Source organism: Barbus barbus (genome assembly GCF_936440315.1).
Source record: "Barbus barbus genome assembly, chromosome: 18".
Classification (NCBI taxonomy): domain Eukaryota; kingdom Metazoa; phylum Chordata; class Actinopteri; order Cypriniformes; family Cyprinidae; genus Barbus; species Barbus barbus.
In genome coordinates this window covers 24,432,672-24,452,363 of record NC_136746.1, presented here as the reverse complement: position 1 = coordinate 24,452,363, position 19,692 = coordinate 24,432,672, and the positions used below count along the sequence as shown (strand labels likewise).

Genomic DNA, 19,692 nt, shown 5'->3' with positions numbered 1-19,692 from the left:
AAGCAAACCAAAATGCACATTCAGGAAAATGTATAAAAACCTGAGCTAATAGATAAAGATCTATCAGTAAGTTTGCTCACTTTGGGCGGCTGTAATATGGCAGTACAGCCCCCTGCTGCTGGGTGGCTGTGGGTTGAATTTTGGGCCCCACGGTGTGACAGCGAATGATAGAAGGAGACAGAGAGAAAGCCGGTTTCTATTCATATTCAGCAGCAGCATTAGCATATCTCAAACAGCACAGCCCAAAAGCCCTGACCACCTGTAGATGAATATTTTTTCCGCCTTCTGATTATTTCCTAATAAAGTGGAATGTGAAAGGCCGGGGCAGAAGATTTGTCTGGAAAATGTGTGTGTGTGTTCTCTTCTCTAAAGAGAAACTGAATGAGCCCAGCGCACTCCACACACGCATTGTGCTGCAGGACAGCGCGTGGTCTGCCTGTAGAAGTGTCTGCGAGGGGGGTGGGCTGCAGGGGTGCCGCCCACTGCGCAGCAGTTGGCTGTGGCTGGGAAGGGGGCGGGGCTTATAGTGGACAGGGGAAACCAGTGGGAGGTGGGTGGGCGAGATTTACTCAGGGGTTGTCAGCTCATAGGGCCCTGAGTCCACTGGCTTTTATACACTAGGTGCACTTGAGTCAAGCTAGTGAAGAGCTGAGCTCTGAGATCTGCCACTACTGCCTGCTACCAGGAGTTTAAGTGCATTAAACCGCAGGACAACCAGAAGGAAACAGGGAAAACCCAGCACTTTTGTCCTTTTTCTTTTCAAACACAACAAAAAAAGGATTAAAATTCATCTTTTTGAACCACCTCCCCCAATTCCTCTTCTGAATTACATCAGGACTTTAAAAGCATGGCAGAGCAGAAGAGGCAGGTGTCTCTGACCCAGGCTGTGACCCTAGCGCTGGTTCTGCTCACCTCAGCCGCTTCGACAGAGGAGTACGACTACTACAGCTGGCAATCGGACAATTTCCACAACGGCCGCTTCTATGCCAAGCAGCCACAGTGTGTGGATATTCCAGCCGACCTGCGCCTCTGCTACAACGTGGGCTACAAAAAAATGCGCCTGCCAAACCTACTGGACCACGAGACCATGCCTGAGGTCAAGCAGCAGGCGGGCAGCTGGGTGCCCCTTCTGGCAAAGCGATGCCACGCTGACACGCAGGTGTTCCTCTGCTCTCTTTTTGCTCCAGTGTGCCTGGACCGGCCCATCTACCCCTGCCGGTCTCTGTGCGAGGCAGTGCGGGACAGCTGCGCTCCGGTCATGGAGACCTACGGCTTTCCCTGGCCAGAGATGCTGCAGTGCGAGAAGTTTCCCATCGACAATGATCTCTGCATTCCCATGCAGTTCTCCGCGGGTCACGCCACTCAGACTCCAGGTAGGACCTAAAATAACATTATATTATTGATTCAAATGTTATTTATTCATTCAAAGAAAAGCAGAAATTAATTTACTCAGGGGACATTTTATAAGTAGGAAAAACACACAGCATCACACTGATCCACAACCGACTTTTAGTAAAACACAGAAATATCAAAGTTATATTTCATCTTATCCATTAGGCATCGTTTCTTAATTCAATTCTTTATGTGCTATAAAAAGGATCAGTGCTTCATTCTTGCTGATTTCAAAATCGACCCTTTTTGTTTAAAAAGTGGGAAAATTATAATAATTAAGTCTCCATAAATCTATACAATAGATTGGTGGATTTCCTCTTGCTGCATTTAGCCTGAGGCTCTTGAGAAAGTAAAATTAAGGAAAGCTCTCAGAAGGACAAAAAACTTTCACTATCTAAAGCAAACATCTCATGTGGAATGTGGAGAGGAGCGTTCCTGCTGCGTCCTGCCCTCTCTCTTTGTTTAATCGTGCATTTAGGTTTCCAATTAGCTGGGCAGCCAAACCTTTTGGATCACTAATTAGTCAGAAAAGTTGTACATTACTTTGTCTCACTGAGATGAGATGGACTCGTGCTCAAGGGAAGTTTGAGGATGGCGTTAAGCCATATTAATAGTATATATATATATATATATATATATAAAAACTTAAAATAAATCTTAAAAAAAAGTTATTTTCTGAACAATTTGTATTTGTAGATGTTACAAAAAAGTCATCTTACTGCATCAAAGAATGCCTCATACTGCACGCTGTATACACAATGAATCACATTTACTGTACAGTGCAGCGTTCCTTTTGAATTAAAAATATATAAATACAAACTGTTGTTGGACTATTGCCAAATGGCATCTAATGAAACTTTATTCAAAAAAAACATTACAAAAAACAGAAAACCATTAATTTTCATTAATATATATATATTAGTGCTGTCAAACAATTAATCGTGATTAATCGCATCCAAAATAAATGTTTTTGGTTACATAATATATCAGTGTGTACTGTGTATATTTATAAATACACACACATACAGTATATATTTTGAAAATATTTATATGTATATACATTTATATGTTTATATTCTTATACATACATATATTTAATATATAAACATAACATATTTTTCTTAAATATATACACACATGTGTTTGTATTTATCTATACCTAATAAATACACACATTATACACACATATTATGTAATATATATATATATATATATATATATATATATATATATATATATATATATATATATATATATATATATATATATATATATATATATTAAAAACTAAATAAAATAAAGAAATTCAAAATTAAAGCTAATTTATTATTATTGTATTTTTTTTTCTTCTAAAAATGCAAAATAATTAGAGGTAAAATTAAGGGTTTTGGTTAGTCTGCAGTCATAATTAGCTTTATATAAAAACAACATAAGTCTGGTATGCCTCCAAGTGAGCATGTGTGTAAACATGCACACAGCTTCTCTTTTCACTACTAAGATTTGATGGATTACAATGTTCTTAAAGAAGAAAAAAATTTGACTCCATAACACTGTTTTCATATTTCCAAGTTAAGTAGCTTGGCTTCTGTTGGAAAAATAAGCTCCTTAAAATTGCAGCAAACTCAAGAGCATGCACAGAAAGAGTGGGACCTTTGAGACAATATCAATTACAAACCATAGCCGTTCTGAAATTACATGATACTGAAAGTTTGAAAACTAGCAGAAGTCAAATGTGCTTTCCACATCGCAGCTGGATGGGAAAGTAGCTCACGGCCAAGCGTTTCCAGTGATGTGTGTTTTGGTGAGTGTGCACATCGACGTGAAACAGGACTCGAGAGATAACATGACAGCATAAACCCTCGCTTGACACGGCCAGTCGCTCCGGCCTGCAGCCGTCAGCTCTGGCGCACACGAGCGGGGGACCAGGGACATGAAGAGCTGTTTTTTCCCCTGTGGTTTGAGGTGAAATCCTGAGACGGGGCCCGTTCACAGCCAGAGCCACAGACATGCATCACGGGCTGCTTCTGGAGACTGACAGTAAATGATACATTCCAGTAAATCACATTGGACAGTGCAGCAAAAAAGCCTCTTTAAACAATATTTTTCATTCTACAAATAGAAGGTTTTTTTCTTAAAAGACAAATAGCAAAACAAAAACAATCCCACTGGCTCCTTGGAAAATATGATAATATTTTAACATTAATTATAAAAAGTTAAATTTTTAAATTCTGAGTTGAAACCTGAAACGTCAGTTTTTATGGAAAATGTTAACATTTTTTCTTCTATTGTATAGTTAATATACAGAGACAACTGCTAGCAGTGACATTGGTTCAACCAATGGTGTGAGTTTGGGGCGGATCTATTTGTTAGCTGACCAATAACAGATGAGGGAATTGTCTGTGGAAACCTGTTTGAAAATCATTATTTTTGCAGCTCTGCTTGATGACATTGGTGGGTTAGAAAGTATACATATTACAAAAAGGATTACATTTTATTATGAGAGCAGGAATGAGACAATTAATTCGGCTAGATGTAATACGTACTAGATAAAACAAACTAACCGGCTCAGATAGAGTGAGTGTGTATTCCATTATTTGCAGTATTCTGGTGAATGTAGAGGCGATGCTGCCTGAGGGGCGACTCAAAGAGACATGTAAACTTGTCTCTGTCTCCGCTCACTGCATATTTAAACAGACATAAATCACAGCAGTTTTTTTCATCCTGATTAATGTTTTATGTCCAAAGTGTTGCTGCTCATAATTTCAAGGGTCCAAATGAGCCATAAAATTATGACCTGTGCATAGTTTAAACAGAACATTTCCCTCATAAACTGTGATACAGAAAGTCAGCGATGCATAAATCGTTCGGACACGGAAACACATGTAGGAAGTCTCTCTGAGGAAACTGGGAGGACTTGCAATGCACTCGTATATCCAACATGACAAACTGTGAGAAGTAGTTAGTTACGGATTTCATTGGTTAAGGTTTTAGTCAAGCACTTTTCAGTAATAAGGAAGACCACAGCTCGTTTTCACAATTAATATTTACTCCTGTAAAAATTTCTCAATGTGAGTATATTATAACAACATACTTATCCATAAAGTCATGGATAAAAAAAACCCATGACTAACATTTCCAGGATTATTGCCCAGGAAAAAAAGACACAGTGTTCAAATGATAGTTTCTGACAACATAGCTGTAACAATGAGGCATGTTGTAACAATGAGTACAACAAAACCAGGCATTAAAGGGTTAGTTCACCCAAAAAAAAAGAAAAAAAATTCTGTCATTATTTACTCACCCTCATGTTGTTCCAAACCCGTAAGACCTTCGTTCATCTTTGGAAAACAAATTAAGATATTTTTGATGAAATCCGAGAGCTCTCAGACCCTGCATAGACAGCAATACAACTGAAATGTTCCCAGGTCCAGAAACGAAGCAAGGATGTGACATCAGGGGTTCAACTGTAATTTTACAAAGCTACGAGAATACGTTTTGCGCGGATCTCGGATTTCATCAAAAATACCTTAATTTGTGTTCCGAAGATGAAAGAAGGCCTTATGGGTTTGGAATGACATGAGGGTGAGTAATTAATGACACAATTTTCAGTTCTGGATGAACTATCACTTTAGATATAGGCTTTTTTCTGTCCAGTTTTAACCAGTAAAACTATTTCGTAACAGCAAAAAATGTATAAGGTTTTGTAAATATCAAACCATTCTTTTGACCAATAATTTATGACAAATACCCTCGTATTTTCTTTTGTATTTCCCTTGTATATACCTTTGTATTTAAAATCTAATTATAATTATATTTTAATTAAATCACTAATTAAATCTTGAATGTGTAGTTTACACGTGGCCACAAAAGTTAATAATAATAAAAAAAACTAAATCTAAATAAATAAATAATGAATAAATGCCATTCAGTCATAAATAAAATTACTGAATCAATACCGTAGCATATATAACTTTTAGGTTAAACTTTTCTAGTCTAGACTTTTCCCACATGAACTACATTTTTAAATTACCTGACAACATGTTTTACAAAGCAGAAACCAGTTTGGGACTGAGCTGTTAAGCATGTCACTAAAGCACTCTTGCTGATTAAAAAGTTTCCGTTCAGAAGCAGTTCTTTTGAGTCCTTACACATGTTTTAAACGAACATGAGAAGGAATTCAACAGGAAATTCAGGGAACAGATTACAAAAAAAAAAAACAGTATTGCTCTGATATCCCTCAATCTTTGAATTGGCACTTCTTGCAGAAACTCGGTTTGCAGAATTACCCTCACTCAGTCTCCTGACGCATGCTTTGGCTCCGATTCCACCGGGCATCCCGCCAGCAAGCCACCCTGCAAAAAACTGAGTAAATCGCTCTGCAGTGCAAATAAGACATTTCAGCTTCAAGAATGCAGTCCGCTACGGCCTGCGAGTCTGAAACAAAGTTTCCTCCACAACACGCTCAGTGTGCGCAAGTCACAGCACACGTCACGTCTCCGACTCGCCGAATATTGAATGGATGGGAATGTCTGCTCAGGGACCGATTGACGGTTGAAACTTACAGAGGGGTTCAACTCCCCACGACCTGTGCACTGAAGCCTGGTGAACTTTGACCCCTCTCCTCATTATCTACCGCTATGGCTGTGCTCGAGGCTGGGGTGATAAACTCTGACCCTTGGGTTTTAACCTGGAAGGGGGAGTCTGGAGACGAGCCATGTAAGTTCTTGTTACCAGATGCTTTTGTTTTGTGAACTCGAGGGAGGACCTGTGCTGAGTAAATGACAAAATCATATTCGCCACCTCAGAGATCAGATCTAACACACATCTTCGTGTGGGTGATGTTAGTGGAGAATTTCAAACTTCAGCCAATCTGGTCACGGTTTGTTCTGTTAGAGGCACCACACAGGGATCGAATAGAGCTTTCTGTATTTTTAGCTGAACAAATGAATGGCTTTTCCAAACCTTAAAAAGCCACATCCTGCATTCTTCCCAAGTACTCAGTTAAGCGGATCGATGATGTGAGAGAAGCCCGGAAGCTTTCGTAACTGGAAAATACACCTGCTTGCAAAAATGACAAAAATAATTAAATCCCGAAGAAAACAAAAACCAATAAGTTGTAAAATAAGAGATGGAGGTAAATATTTGTCAAAAATCAAATAAAAAAATAAATTTGATCAAAAATACTGAAAAACAGTAATATTGTGAAATATTACACATTAATTTAAATTAAATAACTCCAAAAATTCCAAACTCCAATCTTCAGTGTCACATGATCCTTCAGAAATCCTAATAATATGCTTATTTTGTGCTTAATTTTTTTTTTTGTGGAAACCATGATATGTTTTTCAGAAAACATTTTTTTTATTTTAATTGTATCACTACACAATTTAATACATTGTGTGTGATTGAAATCACTTAAAAAAAAAATCGTACTCACTCCAAAATTTCCCTGGTTTTCCAGTAAAAATACACATCCGTTAAAAGATTAAAACATTCATGCAAAGTAAAATGATGAAAATATTACCATCAAGTTTAATTTGATTATTGGCCATTATATGATTTTTATGCCATTAAGTGAGGGTTGTGCAAGAAAAACTATTTGCCATTGAGGCATAAGAAAATTCACAAAATAGCTTCTCACATAAATTAATCATGTTTCAATATCACTGAAAAATAAGAAAAAATACCAATTAGTAATGTTTTTTGTACTGATAAATATGAAATTGTGTATGTGTACAGTAAGCATGTTATACAGTAATTTAAAAGTCCACTGAACAGAAAGCTGATTCCCCAGTAGGTGTCACAATAAAAATCTGTAGCTTCACTCTATGTGTGTGACGTCTACAGTTAAAAATAAGATCAGCAAATAACTATCAGCTCCAAGAAGGTCACGTACAGCTGTTTGCACGTTCCAGTGAACATTTTCACTGTCAAACTGCTGAGAAGTATGTTTTCACAGTGACCTATTAAAAGTTTACCCATGCATTCGTCTTCGTACGTCTGTGGTGAGTGTGAAATACTCTAGTTTCTATAACATCCTGAGACATCCAGTGTTGCAGAGGCCAAAAATATTTTCTCAGGTCCAGTGATGTGCAGTTGTACATACACTAATGACACTACAGATCTGTAGGAATGTGATCTCACAGTGATAAACCACTGAAAGTCTTAATCTTGTTTTATAACTTCCCTTCCTCTGCAAGGAAATAAAACTAACAGCTGCCAAACCTCTCCCTCTCATGGCTTCAAATGCTGCGGATTAAGCTCTATTAGCACTGGCCTGCTGCCCCCGCATGAGTCCAGTACTGCAATGAAACTGCACGAAACCAAACCCCCATTAGAGCTGTTACAATTAACATAATCAAATCATTTTAGTAAATATGAAACATTCCACCCTTTGTTTGTTTGTTTGTGTCTCCAGTGGTTAACCGAAGATAGGCCTCACTGAGTAGATCTTTTGCTGTACTCATGTATCATTGCTACTCACCTCACATAACAGTTCAGAATGAGAATCAGAATCAGAATGAGCTTTATTGGCCAAGTATGTTTACACATACAAGGAATTTGTTGTAGTAACAGAAGCTCCACAGTGCAACAGAAAGACAGCAACGGGACAGGACACAGATAATAAAAGAATAACAACAATTAACCAAAAGGCAATGTACAAAGCAGCAAAAACACAATATATAATATAAACAACTATGTATGTACAGGTCAAGTATGTGCAAATTAGAAATGAGAAAATAAAGATAAAATTAGTGAGTGTGGTGAATGGATAGTGTATTATAATTGTGTGTTCCACATTTATTGTTGAGTGTTCATGAGATGGATAGCCTGAGGGAAGAAACTGTTCCTGTGTCTGGTCGTTCTGGTGCTCAGAGCTCTGTAGCGTCGACAGACGGTAACACTTCAAAGAGGGAGTGTGCTGGGCGTGAGGGGTCCAAAGTGATTTTACCAGCCCTTTTGCTCACTCTGGATAAGTACAGTTCTTGGAGAGTGGGGAGGGTTGTACCAATGATTCGCTCAGCAGTCCGGACTACTCTCTGTAGTCTTCTGAGGTCAGACTTGGTAGCTGAGCTGAACCAGACAGTTATTGACGTGCAGAGGATGGATTCAATGATGGCGGAGTAGAACTGTTCCAGCAGCTCCTGTGGCAGGTTGAACTTCCTCAGCTGGCGAAGAAAGTACAACCTCTGCTGGGCCTTCCTGACAATCGAGTCTATGTGAATCTCCCACTTCAGGTCCTGGGAGATGGTGGTGCCCAGGAATCTGAATGACTCCACTGCAGTCACAGTGCTGTTCATGACGGTGAGTGGGGGGAGAGCAGGGGGGTTTCTCCTGAAGTCCACTATCATCTCCACAGTTTTGAGCGTGTTAAGCTCCAGGTTGTTAAGACTGCACCAGACAGCCAGCTCCTTAACCTCCTGTCTGTAAGCAGACTTGTCACCATCCTGGATGAGGCCAATCAGTGTGGTGTCGTCTGCAAACTTCAGGAGCTTGACAGAGGGGTCTTTAGATGTGCAGTCGTTGGTGTAGAGGGAGAAGAGCAGTGGGGAGAGTACGCAGCCCTGAGGAGCTCCAGTGCTGATGGTTCGAGTGCTGGATGTGAATTTACCAAGCTTTACTAACTGCTATCTGTCTGTCAGGAAGCTGTTGATCCACTGGCAGACGGAGGTGGGGACGGAGAGCTGGGTTAGTTTATTCTGAAGGGTTTCCGTGGTGATGGTGTTAAAAGCGGAGCTGAAGTCCACAAACAGGATCCTCACATAAGTCCCTGGTCTGTCCAGATGCTGCAGGGTGAAGTGCAGTCCCATGTTGACTGCATCATCCACAGACCTGTTTGCTCTGTAGGCAAACTGCAGGGGGTCCAGTAAGGGTCCAGTGATAAGGGTCCTTCAGATAAACCAAAACCAGTCTTTCAAATGATTTCATGGCTACAGACATTAGGGCCACAGGTCTGTAGTCATTAAGTCCAGTAATTTTGGGTTTCTTTGGGACGGGGATGATGGTGGAGCGTTTGAAGCATGAGGGGACTTCACACAGCTCCAGTGATCTGTTGAAGATCTGTGTGAAGTTGGGGGCCAGCTGATCAGCACAGGTTTTTAGACAGGCTGGTCACACACCGTCTGGGCCTGGTGCTTTCCTTCTTTTGTTTTTCCTGAAGACCTGGCACACATCTTCTTCGCTGATTTGAATCGTAGGTGTGGGGGAGAGAGGGGTTGCTGGAGGTGTGAATGGTTGTGTGGAGAGGTGTTCAGGGCGGGTGTGGGGTGATCATTCAAAATGACAAAAGAACTTGTTCAAGTCGTCTGCCAGGTGTTGATTCTCCACAGTACTGGGGGATGGTGTCTTGTAACTGGTGATATCCTTCATTCCTATCCACACTGAAGCAGGATTACTGGAAGATAATTTTTTCCTGAGCTTGTCAGAATAATTCCTCTTTGCCACTCTGATCTCCTTTTCCAGTGTGTATTTGGCCTGTTTGTACAAGACTTTATCCCCTTTTCTGTAAGCATCTTCTTTGGCCTGACGGAGCTGTCTGAGTTTTGCAGTGAACCATGGTTTGTCATTGTTGTAGATTAGATGAGTCCTGTTAGGAATGCACATATCCTCACAGAAACTGATATATGATGTTACAGTCTCTGTGAGCTCGTCCAGATCGGTGGCAGCGGCTTCAAAAACAGTCCAATCAGTGAGAGAGAAACAGGCTTGTAAATCCCACTCTGTTTCATTAGTCCATCTTTTAACAGATCTTAATACAGGTTTTGCAGACTTAAGTTTCTGCCTGTAGGACGGAATAAGATGAACCAAACAGTGATCAGAGAGTCCTAAAGCTGCTCGTGGAACCGAGTGATATGCGTTCTTTATTGTTGTGTAACAATGATCCAATATATTACTGTCTCATGTGGGACATGTGATGTGCTGTCTGTATTTTGGCAGTTCGCGGGAGAGATTTGCTTTATTAAAGTCCCCGAGAATGATTAAAACAGAGTCTGGGTGTTGTTGTTCACTCTCTGTGATCAGATCAGCGAGTTTCTGTAGAGCTGTGCTCACGTGCGCTTGCGGTGGAATGTAAATACTCACGAGAATGAACGAGCAGAACTCCCGCGGCGAATAGAACGGCTTGCAGTTAATGAAGAGCGTTTCTAGAGCTTAACGGCACATCTTCTTTAACACAGTTACATCTGTACACCAACTCTCATTGATGTAAAAGCACGTCCCGCCGCCGCGCGATTTCCCCATTGATTCCAGGTCCCGACCTGCTCTGATCAGCTAGCAATTAGGCAGATGTAGCACGCTGTCCGGTATGTCGCCATTCAGCCTGGTTTCCGTGAAACACAGGGCAGCAGAGTTAGAAAAGTCCTTGTTTGTCCGGGAGAGCAGAAGGAGTTCGTCCGTTTTGTTGGATAGAGAGCGGAGATTCGCCAGATGGATGCTAGGCAACGCCGTTCGAAATCCGCGCTGATGAAGCTTCACGAGCGCTCCAGCTCTCTTCCCCCGCCTGCGCCTCCTGTAGCGTTTGACCAGAGCTACGGCTCCGCCAACTACAATGTCCAGCAAAACGTCAGAAAAATCAAAATACGGTAAAAGATTTTGTGGTGTGTTCTGCCGAATGTTCAGCAGGTCATCCCTGGTAAAACTGATCGTATTTGAAAAACAAAAAACAGGAAAAACAAACAAAAACTGTACAAACACTGGAGAGCAACGCACAATAGCTGCCATCATCGGCGCCATTTTAATTATTATTGAAATGTGCACCAATAAAGAAACAAAATAATAATGAACTTATTCACAAGCTTTCAATTATAACTGTAAACAGGAGTGAACAAAACTCGCTCTATGTGTTTAGTCATCCCAAGCAGTCTGGCACAGCAACAATGGCTCAACTAATGGCACAAGTGGCATGAGGCAGGACAGTTTGTTAGACAAAAGCACATGTAGTAAGTTTGAATTAGTCATATTAAGGGTAAATGCTATTTCTGACTTGAATGATGTTATCACTTGAAGCATGCAATATTTTCAGATTTCCCAAAAACAAGTCGCACAGTCTTCTTTAAATACCAAAATGTTTTGAATAAATGCTCTAGACACTAACTTTCCCTTTCTTTACCCTGTAGTTTCAAAAGTGTGTCCACCCTGTGACAACGAGTTGAAAGCCGACACCATAATGGAGCACTACTGCGCCAGTGATTTTGGTAAGATATTAACTTTTATTGAGACATTAAATTTGACAACTTCAATAACTTGTCTCTAGAGGAATAATCTCTGTATAATGACTTGATGAGGAAAATTGATGAGGAAGGCTCAATTTGCTTGCATGGGAAAAAACAGATACAATATGAGGTGGTTCTGCTATGCATTGCATTAACATTACTGTGCAATAATATGAAATATGAAAAAAAAAAAAAAAAAAATTATTATTAATAATACAAAATTTATATATACAGGTCCTTTTAAAAAAATTAGCATATTGTGATAAAGTTCATTATTTTCTGTAATGTACTGATAAACATTAGACTTTCATATATTTTAGATTCATTACAACACAACTGAAGTAGTTCAAGCCTTTTATTGTTTTAATATTGATGATTTTGGCATACAGCTCATGAAAACCCAAAATTCCTATCTCAAAAAATTAGCATATTTCATCCGACCAATAAAAGAAAAGTGTTTTTAATACAAAAAAAAGTCAACCTTCAAATAATTATGTTCAGTTATGCACTCAATACTTGGTCGGGAATCCTTTTGCAGAAATGACTGCTTCAATGCGGCGTGGCATGGAGGCAATCAGCCTGTGGCACTGCTGAGGTGTTATGGAGGCCCAGGATGCTTCGATAGCGGCCTTAAGCTCATCCAGAGTGTCGGGTCTTGCGTCTCTCAACTTTCTCTTCACAATATCCCACAGATTCTCTATGGGGTTCAGGTCAGGAGAGTTGGCAGGCCAATTGAGCACAGTAATACCATGGTCAGTAAACCATTTACCAGTGGTTTTGGCACTGTGAGCAGGTGCCAGGTCGTGCTGAAAAATGAAATCTTCATCTCCATAAAGCTTTTCAGCAGATGGAAGCATGAAGTGCTCCAAAATCTCCTGATAGCTAGCTGCATTGACCCTGCCCTTGATAAAAGTGGACCAACACCAGCATCACTGACTGTGGGTACTTGACACTGGACTTCAGGCATTTTGGCATTTCCCTCTCCCCAGTCTTCCTCCAGACTCTGGCACCTTGATTTCCGAATGACATGCAAAATTTACTTTCATCCGAAAAAAGTTCTTTGGACCACTGAGCAACAGTCCAGTGCTGCTTCTCTGTAGCCCAGGTCAGGCACTTCTGCCGCGGTTTCTGGTTCAAAAGTGGCTTGACCTGGGGAATGCGGCACCTGTAGCCCATTTCCTGCACACGCCTGTACACGGTGGCTCTGGATGTTTCTACTCCAGACTCAGTCCACTGCTTCCGCAGGTCCCCCAAGGTCTGGAATCGGTCCTTCTCCACAATCTTCCTCAGGGTCCGGTCACCTCTTCTCGTTGTGCAGTGTTTTCTGCCACACTTTTTCCTTCCCACAGACTTCCCACTGAGGTGCCTTGATACAGCACTCTGGGAACAGCCTATTCGTTCAGAAATTTCTTTCTGTGTCTTACCCTCTTGCTTGAGGGTGTCAATGATGGCCTTCTGGACAGCAGTCAGGTCGGCAGTCTTACCCATGATTGCGGTTTTGAGTAATGAACCAGGCTGGGAGTTTTTAAAAGCCTCAGGAATCTTTTGCAGGTGTTTAGAGTTAATTAGTTGATTCAGATGATTAGGTTAATAGCTCGTTTAGAGAACCTTTTCATGATATGCTAATTTTTTGAGATAGGAATTTTGGGTTTTCATGAGCTGCATGCCAAAATCATCAATATTAAAACAATAAAAGGCTTGAACTACTTCAGTTGTGTTGTAATGAATCTAAAATATATGAAAGTCTAATGTTTATCAGTACATTACAGAAAATAATGAACTTTATCACAATATGCTAATTTTTGGAAAAGGACCTGTATATATATATATATATATATATATATATATATATATATATATATATATAACAAAACATTTTATTGATTGTTTTCAAAGCATGGGACACATTCACGTGTTTGGAATGAACATCCAGTTTTAAACGATATCGGAGGATTCCTGTTGTAATAGTTTTGGATTCTTTATGGTTCGTTTAAAGTGATGTATTCTTGCAGGAGTTCCATTGATCTGTCAGACGTGAATCTCTAGAATGAGTCTCTGGCATTGAATAAAAGAGTTTCAAGGTTAAAAGTCATTTGAAATCCTTCCCTATAGAGAGCAGAGGATTACAGCACAGTAGAGCCACACATACGCCTGACTTATCTTTGGCTGTGAGGCCTATTGCTCTTGGATGTGCATGTATTTTCCTTAATAACTATGACAGATGACACTAGAAAATATTGTTAGTGGTAGCCTGAGTTTTCAGTGTTGTAGATTATATACATTAATGTCGGAATGCGAAGTCCAGGCATCACAAAAAGAGTTATGTTTAAAAAAAAAACACTATTTCTGGATCTTGAGATCTAATACTGCACATACTGAAAGCATAATGCATGGCAGAATATTACCACTTGATTCATTTCTTCCCCTGATCGCCATCTCATGCCTTTGTACCTGCTCACATGACTTGTTGTTTGTTGACTAGTGCTGTACAGTTTACCATGACTGTAAGTTTAATAGCATGCTCTATTAGTCTTACTCAATGTTATGGCCAGTTTCAACCATGTACTAGTAATCAGTGTATCAACACATACTGGACAGCAGCACATTTACCAAACAATTTAAAGTTTGTGCATGTGCAGACAGCTGCAGCTGATTTTAATATTTTATATTTTGCTAAGGAAATTCAGCGTTTTTAAGTTTGTTTTGAGATTTTAAATGGCTCAGTTTTGTGTGATTTGACATTCTCTTTTTTTAGTGAGTGAAGAGTTCGGTCATTTGTCATTTGTGACCCTGGACCACAAAACCAGTCTTAAGTGGCTGAGGCATATTTGTAGCAATAGCCAAAAATACATTGTATGGGTCAAAATTATTGATTTTTTTTTTTTATTTATTTAAAATAAATCATTAGGACATTAAGTAAAGATCATGTTCCATGAAGATATTTTGTTAATTTCCTACTGAAAATATATCAAAACTTAATTTTTGATTAGTAATATGCATTGCTAAGAGCTTAATTTGGACAACTTTAAAGGAGATTTCCTCAATATTTAGATTTTTTTTTTTTTGCACCCTCAGATTCCAGATTTTCAAATAGTTGTATCTCAGCCAAATATTGTCCTATCATAACAAATCATACATCAATGGTGATGCATAAATCTCAATTTTGAGAAAAGTACCCTTATGGCTGATTTTGTGGTCCTGGGTCACATTTAATAAACCATAACCACAAACTACAACTTTACATTAAAAGACAAACTCTAATCTGCAACCAAACCAAATACACATTACACAAATGTATTTTTTTTTTATATAATTTCTATTTTATTATTAATTACTATTATACCTTATATTTATAAGCACTATTTTGCACCATTTTACAGGAATATTTAAAGTAAAAAAAACTGTGACCGCTTGGGTTTTAACTCATTTTTCCCCTCTTGAATGGTGATTTTGACCTTAAAGATTAATGATTTTTAATCACCTTATATAAAGAATGCATAATTAGGCTTTTCTTTAAAGATTCATCAAAGCTCTGCACTGACAGGCTTTTGAGTTGAACAAAAGCCAGCGTAATTAGAGCATTACCCTGAATCAGCTAATTGTATATAGTGTATATATAATTTCTAACATTATAAATGCTGTTAAAATTGTCCAGAGTGACTTCGGTGTTTATGTTGGCCTACCATTTTAATAGTTTTCGCAGGCTAAGCTAAAATTCGACCCAGTTCAGTTAGAAAATAGAATAGTAATTATTGTTTAATAATGCAAAACAATAACGTGCATTGTTTGTATTGACGTTACCTGCCAATACAGAACACTAAATTATGTTATTCCATCGGTCTCTACTGATAACCCTTCACCTCCAAAGCCCTACTCAAGTCTATTGCTTTGGCACTGGCTTTGCACATTGGTTTCCGAATTATTGAAAGAAGGCTGCAAATGCTCAAGGTGACACTTTTCCTTCTTGTCTTCCTTCATCTGCTGTCAGACATACTGCCAGCAATTTAAAGCAGCTCTTGTGGTTTCGACTTGTCACCACGATATTGCCCAGGCATGCTCACTCCCCACAAGCATTATGGGTCATGAGCGATCACCTGAATCAGAGAGAAAAACCGCATGTCCAGTTGAACTACAGTTAGCAGTTACAGTTATTTTGTGGTTTTGCAAGTACTTAGATGTGACTTAAAGTTCATTTGTACCATTTTACGGTGAAATCTTTTAAAATACATGAAATATATCTGCTATATAAAGAGAGATAGCTATAAACATCATTCATTTGAATCCCAATTTTCCCAAAAATGTAAATAAACACTGTGGCTCTGGGAGAATTCAGACCTTTTTGTTTGCTTGAGTGGCCTAACACAGCAACAGCACTATTTTCTAGACAACAAGACTTCTTATAGACTTACACTGAAGGAGGGACCTTTCTATAGGCACAAGAAATTAATACTTTTAATTTGACTAAGCAACCACCACAATGCATTAAAAAGGTCCTAGAATTGTGGCATCATGTTCTCACATTTTCTTTCGGCCTTCTTTCTCCATCTTTAATTTACTTATCTTGTCATACACTCTTTTCAGTTACATTTTTTTAAATTCAAGTTTAATACTTTCCATTCAGATATTTAATATTTTTCCTGTAAGAAATTGCATAAGATTTAAAATAAGATTTATGCCAATACCAAACATCCCCATGCGTATGAGCTAAAACTGTTATCAGTGAGACCATTTAAATGTTCACTTCCAGAGATGCTTGAATGTTTATAATAGTAGACAAAAGAGCAAAGCTTACCCTGATAATGCTTTCAAATTCTCTAGATGTTTCAGGACAAATGCTGTCATTGATTCATGTGCTTTAAACAAGCTTGCAGCATGAGTTCTGTTCCACAGCATCAATTACAGATTTTATTTTCATATTTAATGTCAAATGCAACGTTTTTCAATTTTTTTAGTTTTACATTTTTTATTTGAAGCAGAGCTGCCTCTTTAAAATGGTGTATAATTGATTAAATGCATTAAATTATTGCAAATCATGTTTATTAATTTGATCACATTTTTAATAACAAGTAGATAAGTTCAGTCACAATAATGAAAAATTACAAATGGAATTTTAAAACGATGGAATAATTTGTAAATGACAAGAAAAAAATACTTTTTTACTTGTAAATAAAGTAAAAAATAATACAAATAATAAATAAAATACATTTAAATAAAATAAAAATAACATACGGGCAAAGCCACAGCCATGAGATTATCTGAAATGGGATCTCGAAAATTAATAAGACTTTTGAAAAGAAAATTAATATGCTTCCAACATGATGTTTTTGGTGATTTTTAAAAAATAATAATAATAACAATAATAATTAGGAAAATTAAGAAAAAAATGCTCAAAGAAAAAAAATGTGGTGGCTTATGTGCTCAGCTACTGAAGGGGTGTTCGCTTTTCACATCTGTCTTTGAAACTTTCCGTTCTACTCTCTGTCTTTTCCCGGGTGAGTGCAATTAGTGCCGTCAATGTTTAAATGATGCTCCTCCGGGGAGGTGTAAACTATTCCAGCATTCTGGATAGCCTTGGTTCTTCCTGTGTGCTCGTTGTGAAAGGACTTGTTGCTTGAGACAGCAGAAATATATGGGAGAACCGGAGTGTGACCAAGGGTCCCATGAGAAGATTTTCCATTCTTTCCTATGGATAAAGTCAATGGCGACAAATAGAACCCAGACTTTTTTCCAAAAGGCCTCTCTGGTCTTTCCTTGATGTTTTTAAAAGGACAGTTCACTCATAAATGAAAATTCTGTCATAATTTACTCACCCTCATGTTGTTCCAAACCCATATTCTGTTAGTTTTTCTGTGGAACAGCTGACACAAGTGAATAATGGCAAACATTTCATTTTATGTTTCCCAAACTGGGGTTCAAAAGAGAACTGCAGGGGGTTCATGAATTTATGAAAAGCTAATAATTTTTTTAAATCATAAAAATGTAACTTTTAACTTGTTTACCTGCTGGTCATGTGACCATTAACAAGCAAATTTGTTGTAAATTACTGAAAATGACTGTTCAGCTAACAAAAAACAAACAAAAAAACAATTGGGAATCCCTACTCTAAGTATTTTCCTTTGTATATTTTATCTACAGCACTCAAAATGAAGATTAAAGAGGTGAAAAAAGAAAAAGGCGACCGCAAGCTCATCGCAGCACAAAAGAAGAAGAAGGTTCTGAAGATGGGAATACTGAGGAAGAAAGACCTGAAGAAGCTCACGCTATACATCAAGAATGGAGCAAACTGTCCCTGCTCGCAACTGGACAATCTCGGGAGCAACTTCCTCATCATGGGCCGCAAAGTGGACCAACAGTTACTGCTCATGTCCATCCACAAGTGGGACAAAAAGAGCAAGGAACTCAAGTTTGCCATTAAATACATGAAGTCTCATCAGTGTCCCACCTATCACACGGTCTTCCAGTGACCAATGACTCTTCTGTCTATAGTGGGCCCTGCATCTTCCAATAACTCTTTCAGAGACCGTATCCATGCCTAATTCCGACAGTTAGTACAGATGTATTTCATTACTCAAGAAATGGCTTTTGGAAACTGCTTAGGACTTAATTCATCATCAAGTACAGCTACATTCTGTTGGCAACTGTATCTACACAAAATTCATTGTTTATGCAGCAATCAGTACACTTATGATGCTCATGCATATTTTAGTGTTACTTTCATGGTTCCCTCACTCAGAGCACAAGCTAGGAGACTTTTCGGAAAGACATTGACAACCCTTTCAATCAATGTGAGGAAAAGAAAATTGTGAACAAGAGCTTTAAAGAGTGCACTCGGTTAATGAGCACATATTTGATTTCAATGGCCAGATCCCTCTCAAACGAATGAAAAAGAACAAACATAGTGCCAACTGGTTTTTATTTGTATCTTTTATTTTGTAGATAAGGAATAAAAAGTTTTTATTATATACTACGAAGATACAGTCGTGATCATTAGCGCCAGGATGGGACACGACTCCAGTTGTGGCTTGAATTGTGGGAGGTAAGAAAGCTGATGGATTGTAAAGTGTTGGTCAGGACAGCGGCCCAAATGCTTCAACCGTACCCCTGTGAACAAGTCCGGACCATTTCTCTGCTCAACATATCTGCCAGCTTATGACAGACTCTGGACTCTTTCAAGCAGTTTGGTTGGTGAGGTTTTGTTCATGTTTTCTATACAGTATGCAACATTATTTTTTACTAAAATTATTATATATTGTTACAAATATACATGCTATGGAAAAAGCCTTCCAACATTACATCTGAGTTCACTGTAATAAAAATTAAAATCTAACTCTGGTAGTTCTGTTTAATCAGAGATCAGGAACCTTTTTAACAATATTATCTTATGTTGTTGGTCACATTTGCACATCACAAGGATTTTGCCAGTTTGTTATTTATCTTTAGCAATTAATAGCAGTTAATAGTTCATTTTTGAGTTTGACAGCATATATACCACATTCACTTTCATTGGAATAGAGCATCTCCAAAACATTCCCTGATGATGACAGAATTTTAGTTTTTGGCTAAATTAACCCAAAGTGCTATTCATTTAAAATAATGACACTGCACGACATAAATACACACCAAAACCACAAATAGAAATGCAATAAAGGGAATGTTTATCAGATAGCTGAATCACCAAAATCAGATAAAGACTGACACTAGAGTACATGCATTTCCTTTTGCCAACAGTTGCTCTTAAGAACAAACCTAAGTGCCAACCTGTTTAAACAAGTCAGGCAAATGCCCAATTCAGTGCCAGTCTCTGTAAAAGTGAATAGGCACTGAAAAAAGCAGTGGAATTTATCTGAGATAAAGGAACAAATGCCTCCTCCAGCTTCCAGTGGATACTGGTATTGTGCTTCATGGATAAGCAACCTCTCATTACTGGCCTATTGTCTGTGGGGTTCTGCCAGCTCATGCCACCCCCACCTTTCACATTGAAACACTCTCCGCACAGCTTACATCACACCAAACACAACACTATAGTCTGATCTGGGCTCCCGACAGAGTCACAATGCCGTCTTAAACATCAGCTGATCACCAGAGTTGT

General features: G+C 38.6%; 1 protein-coding gene across 1 annotated transcript; it reads left to right on the top strand.

Moving 5' to 3' along the window:
- Positions 1–596: 596 nt before the first annotated feature.
- LOC306884287 (secreted frizzled-related protein 5-like) lies at positions 597–18,951 on the top strand. The gene is made up of 3 exons (XM_079440027.1): positions 597–1,373; positions 11,508–11,585; positions 17,739–18,951. The coding sequence occupies exons 1-3, from the start codon at positions 848–850 to the stop codon at positions 18,065–18,067; spliced, it is 933 nt and encodes a 310-aa protein (XP_079296153.1). The 5' UTR covers positions 597–847; the 3' UTR covers positions 18,068–18,951.
- The last annotated feature ends 741 nt before the right edge of the window (positions 18,952–19,692 follow it).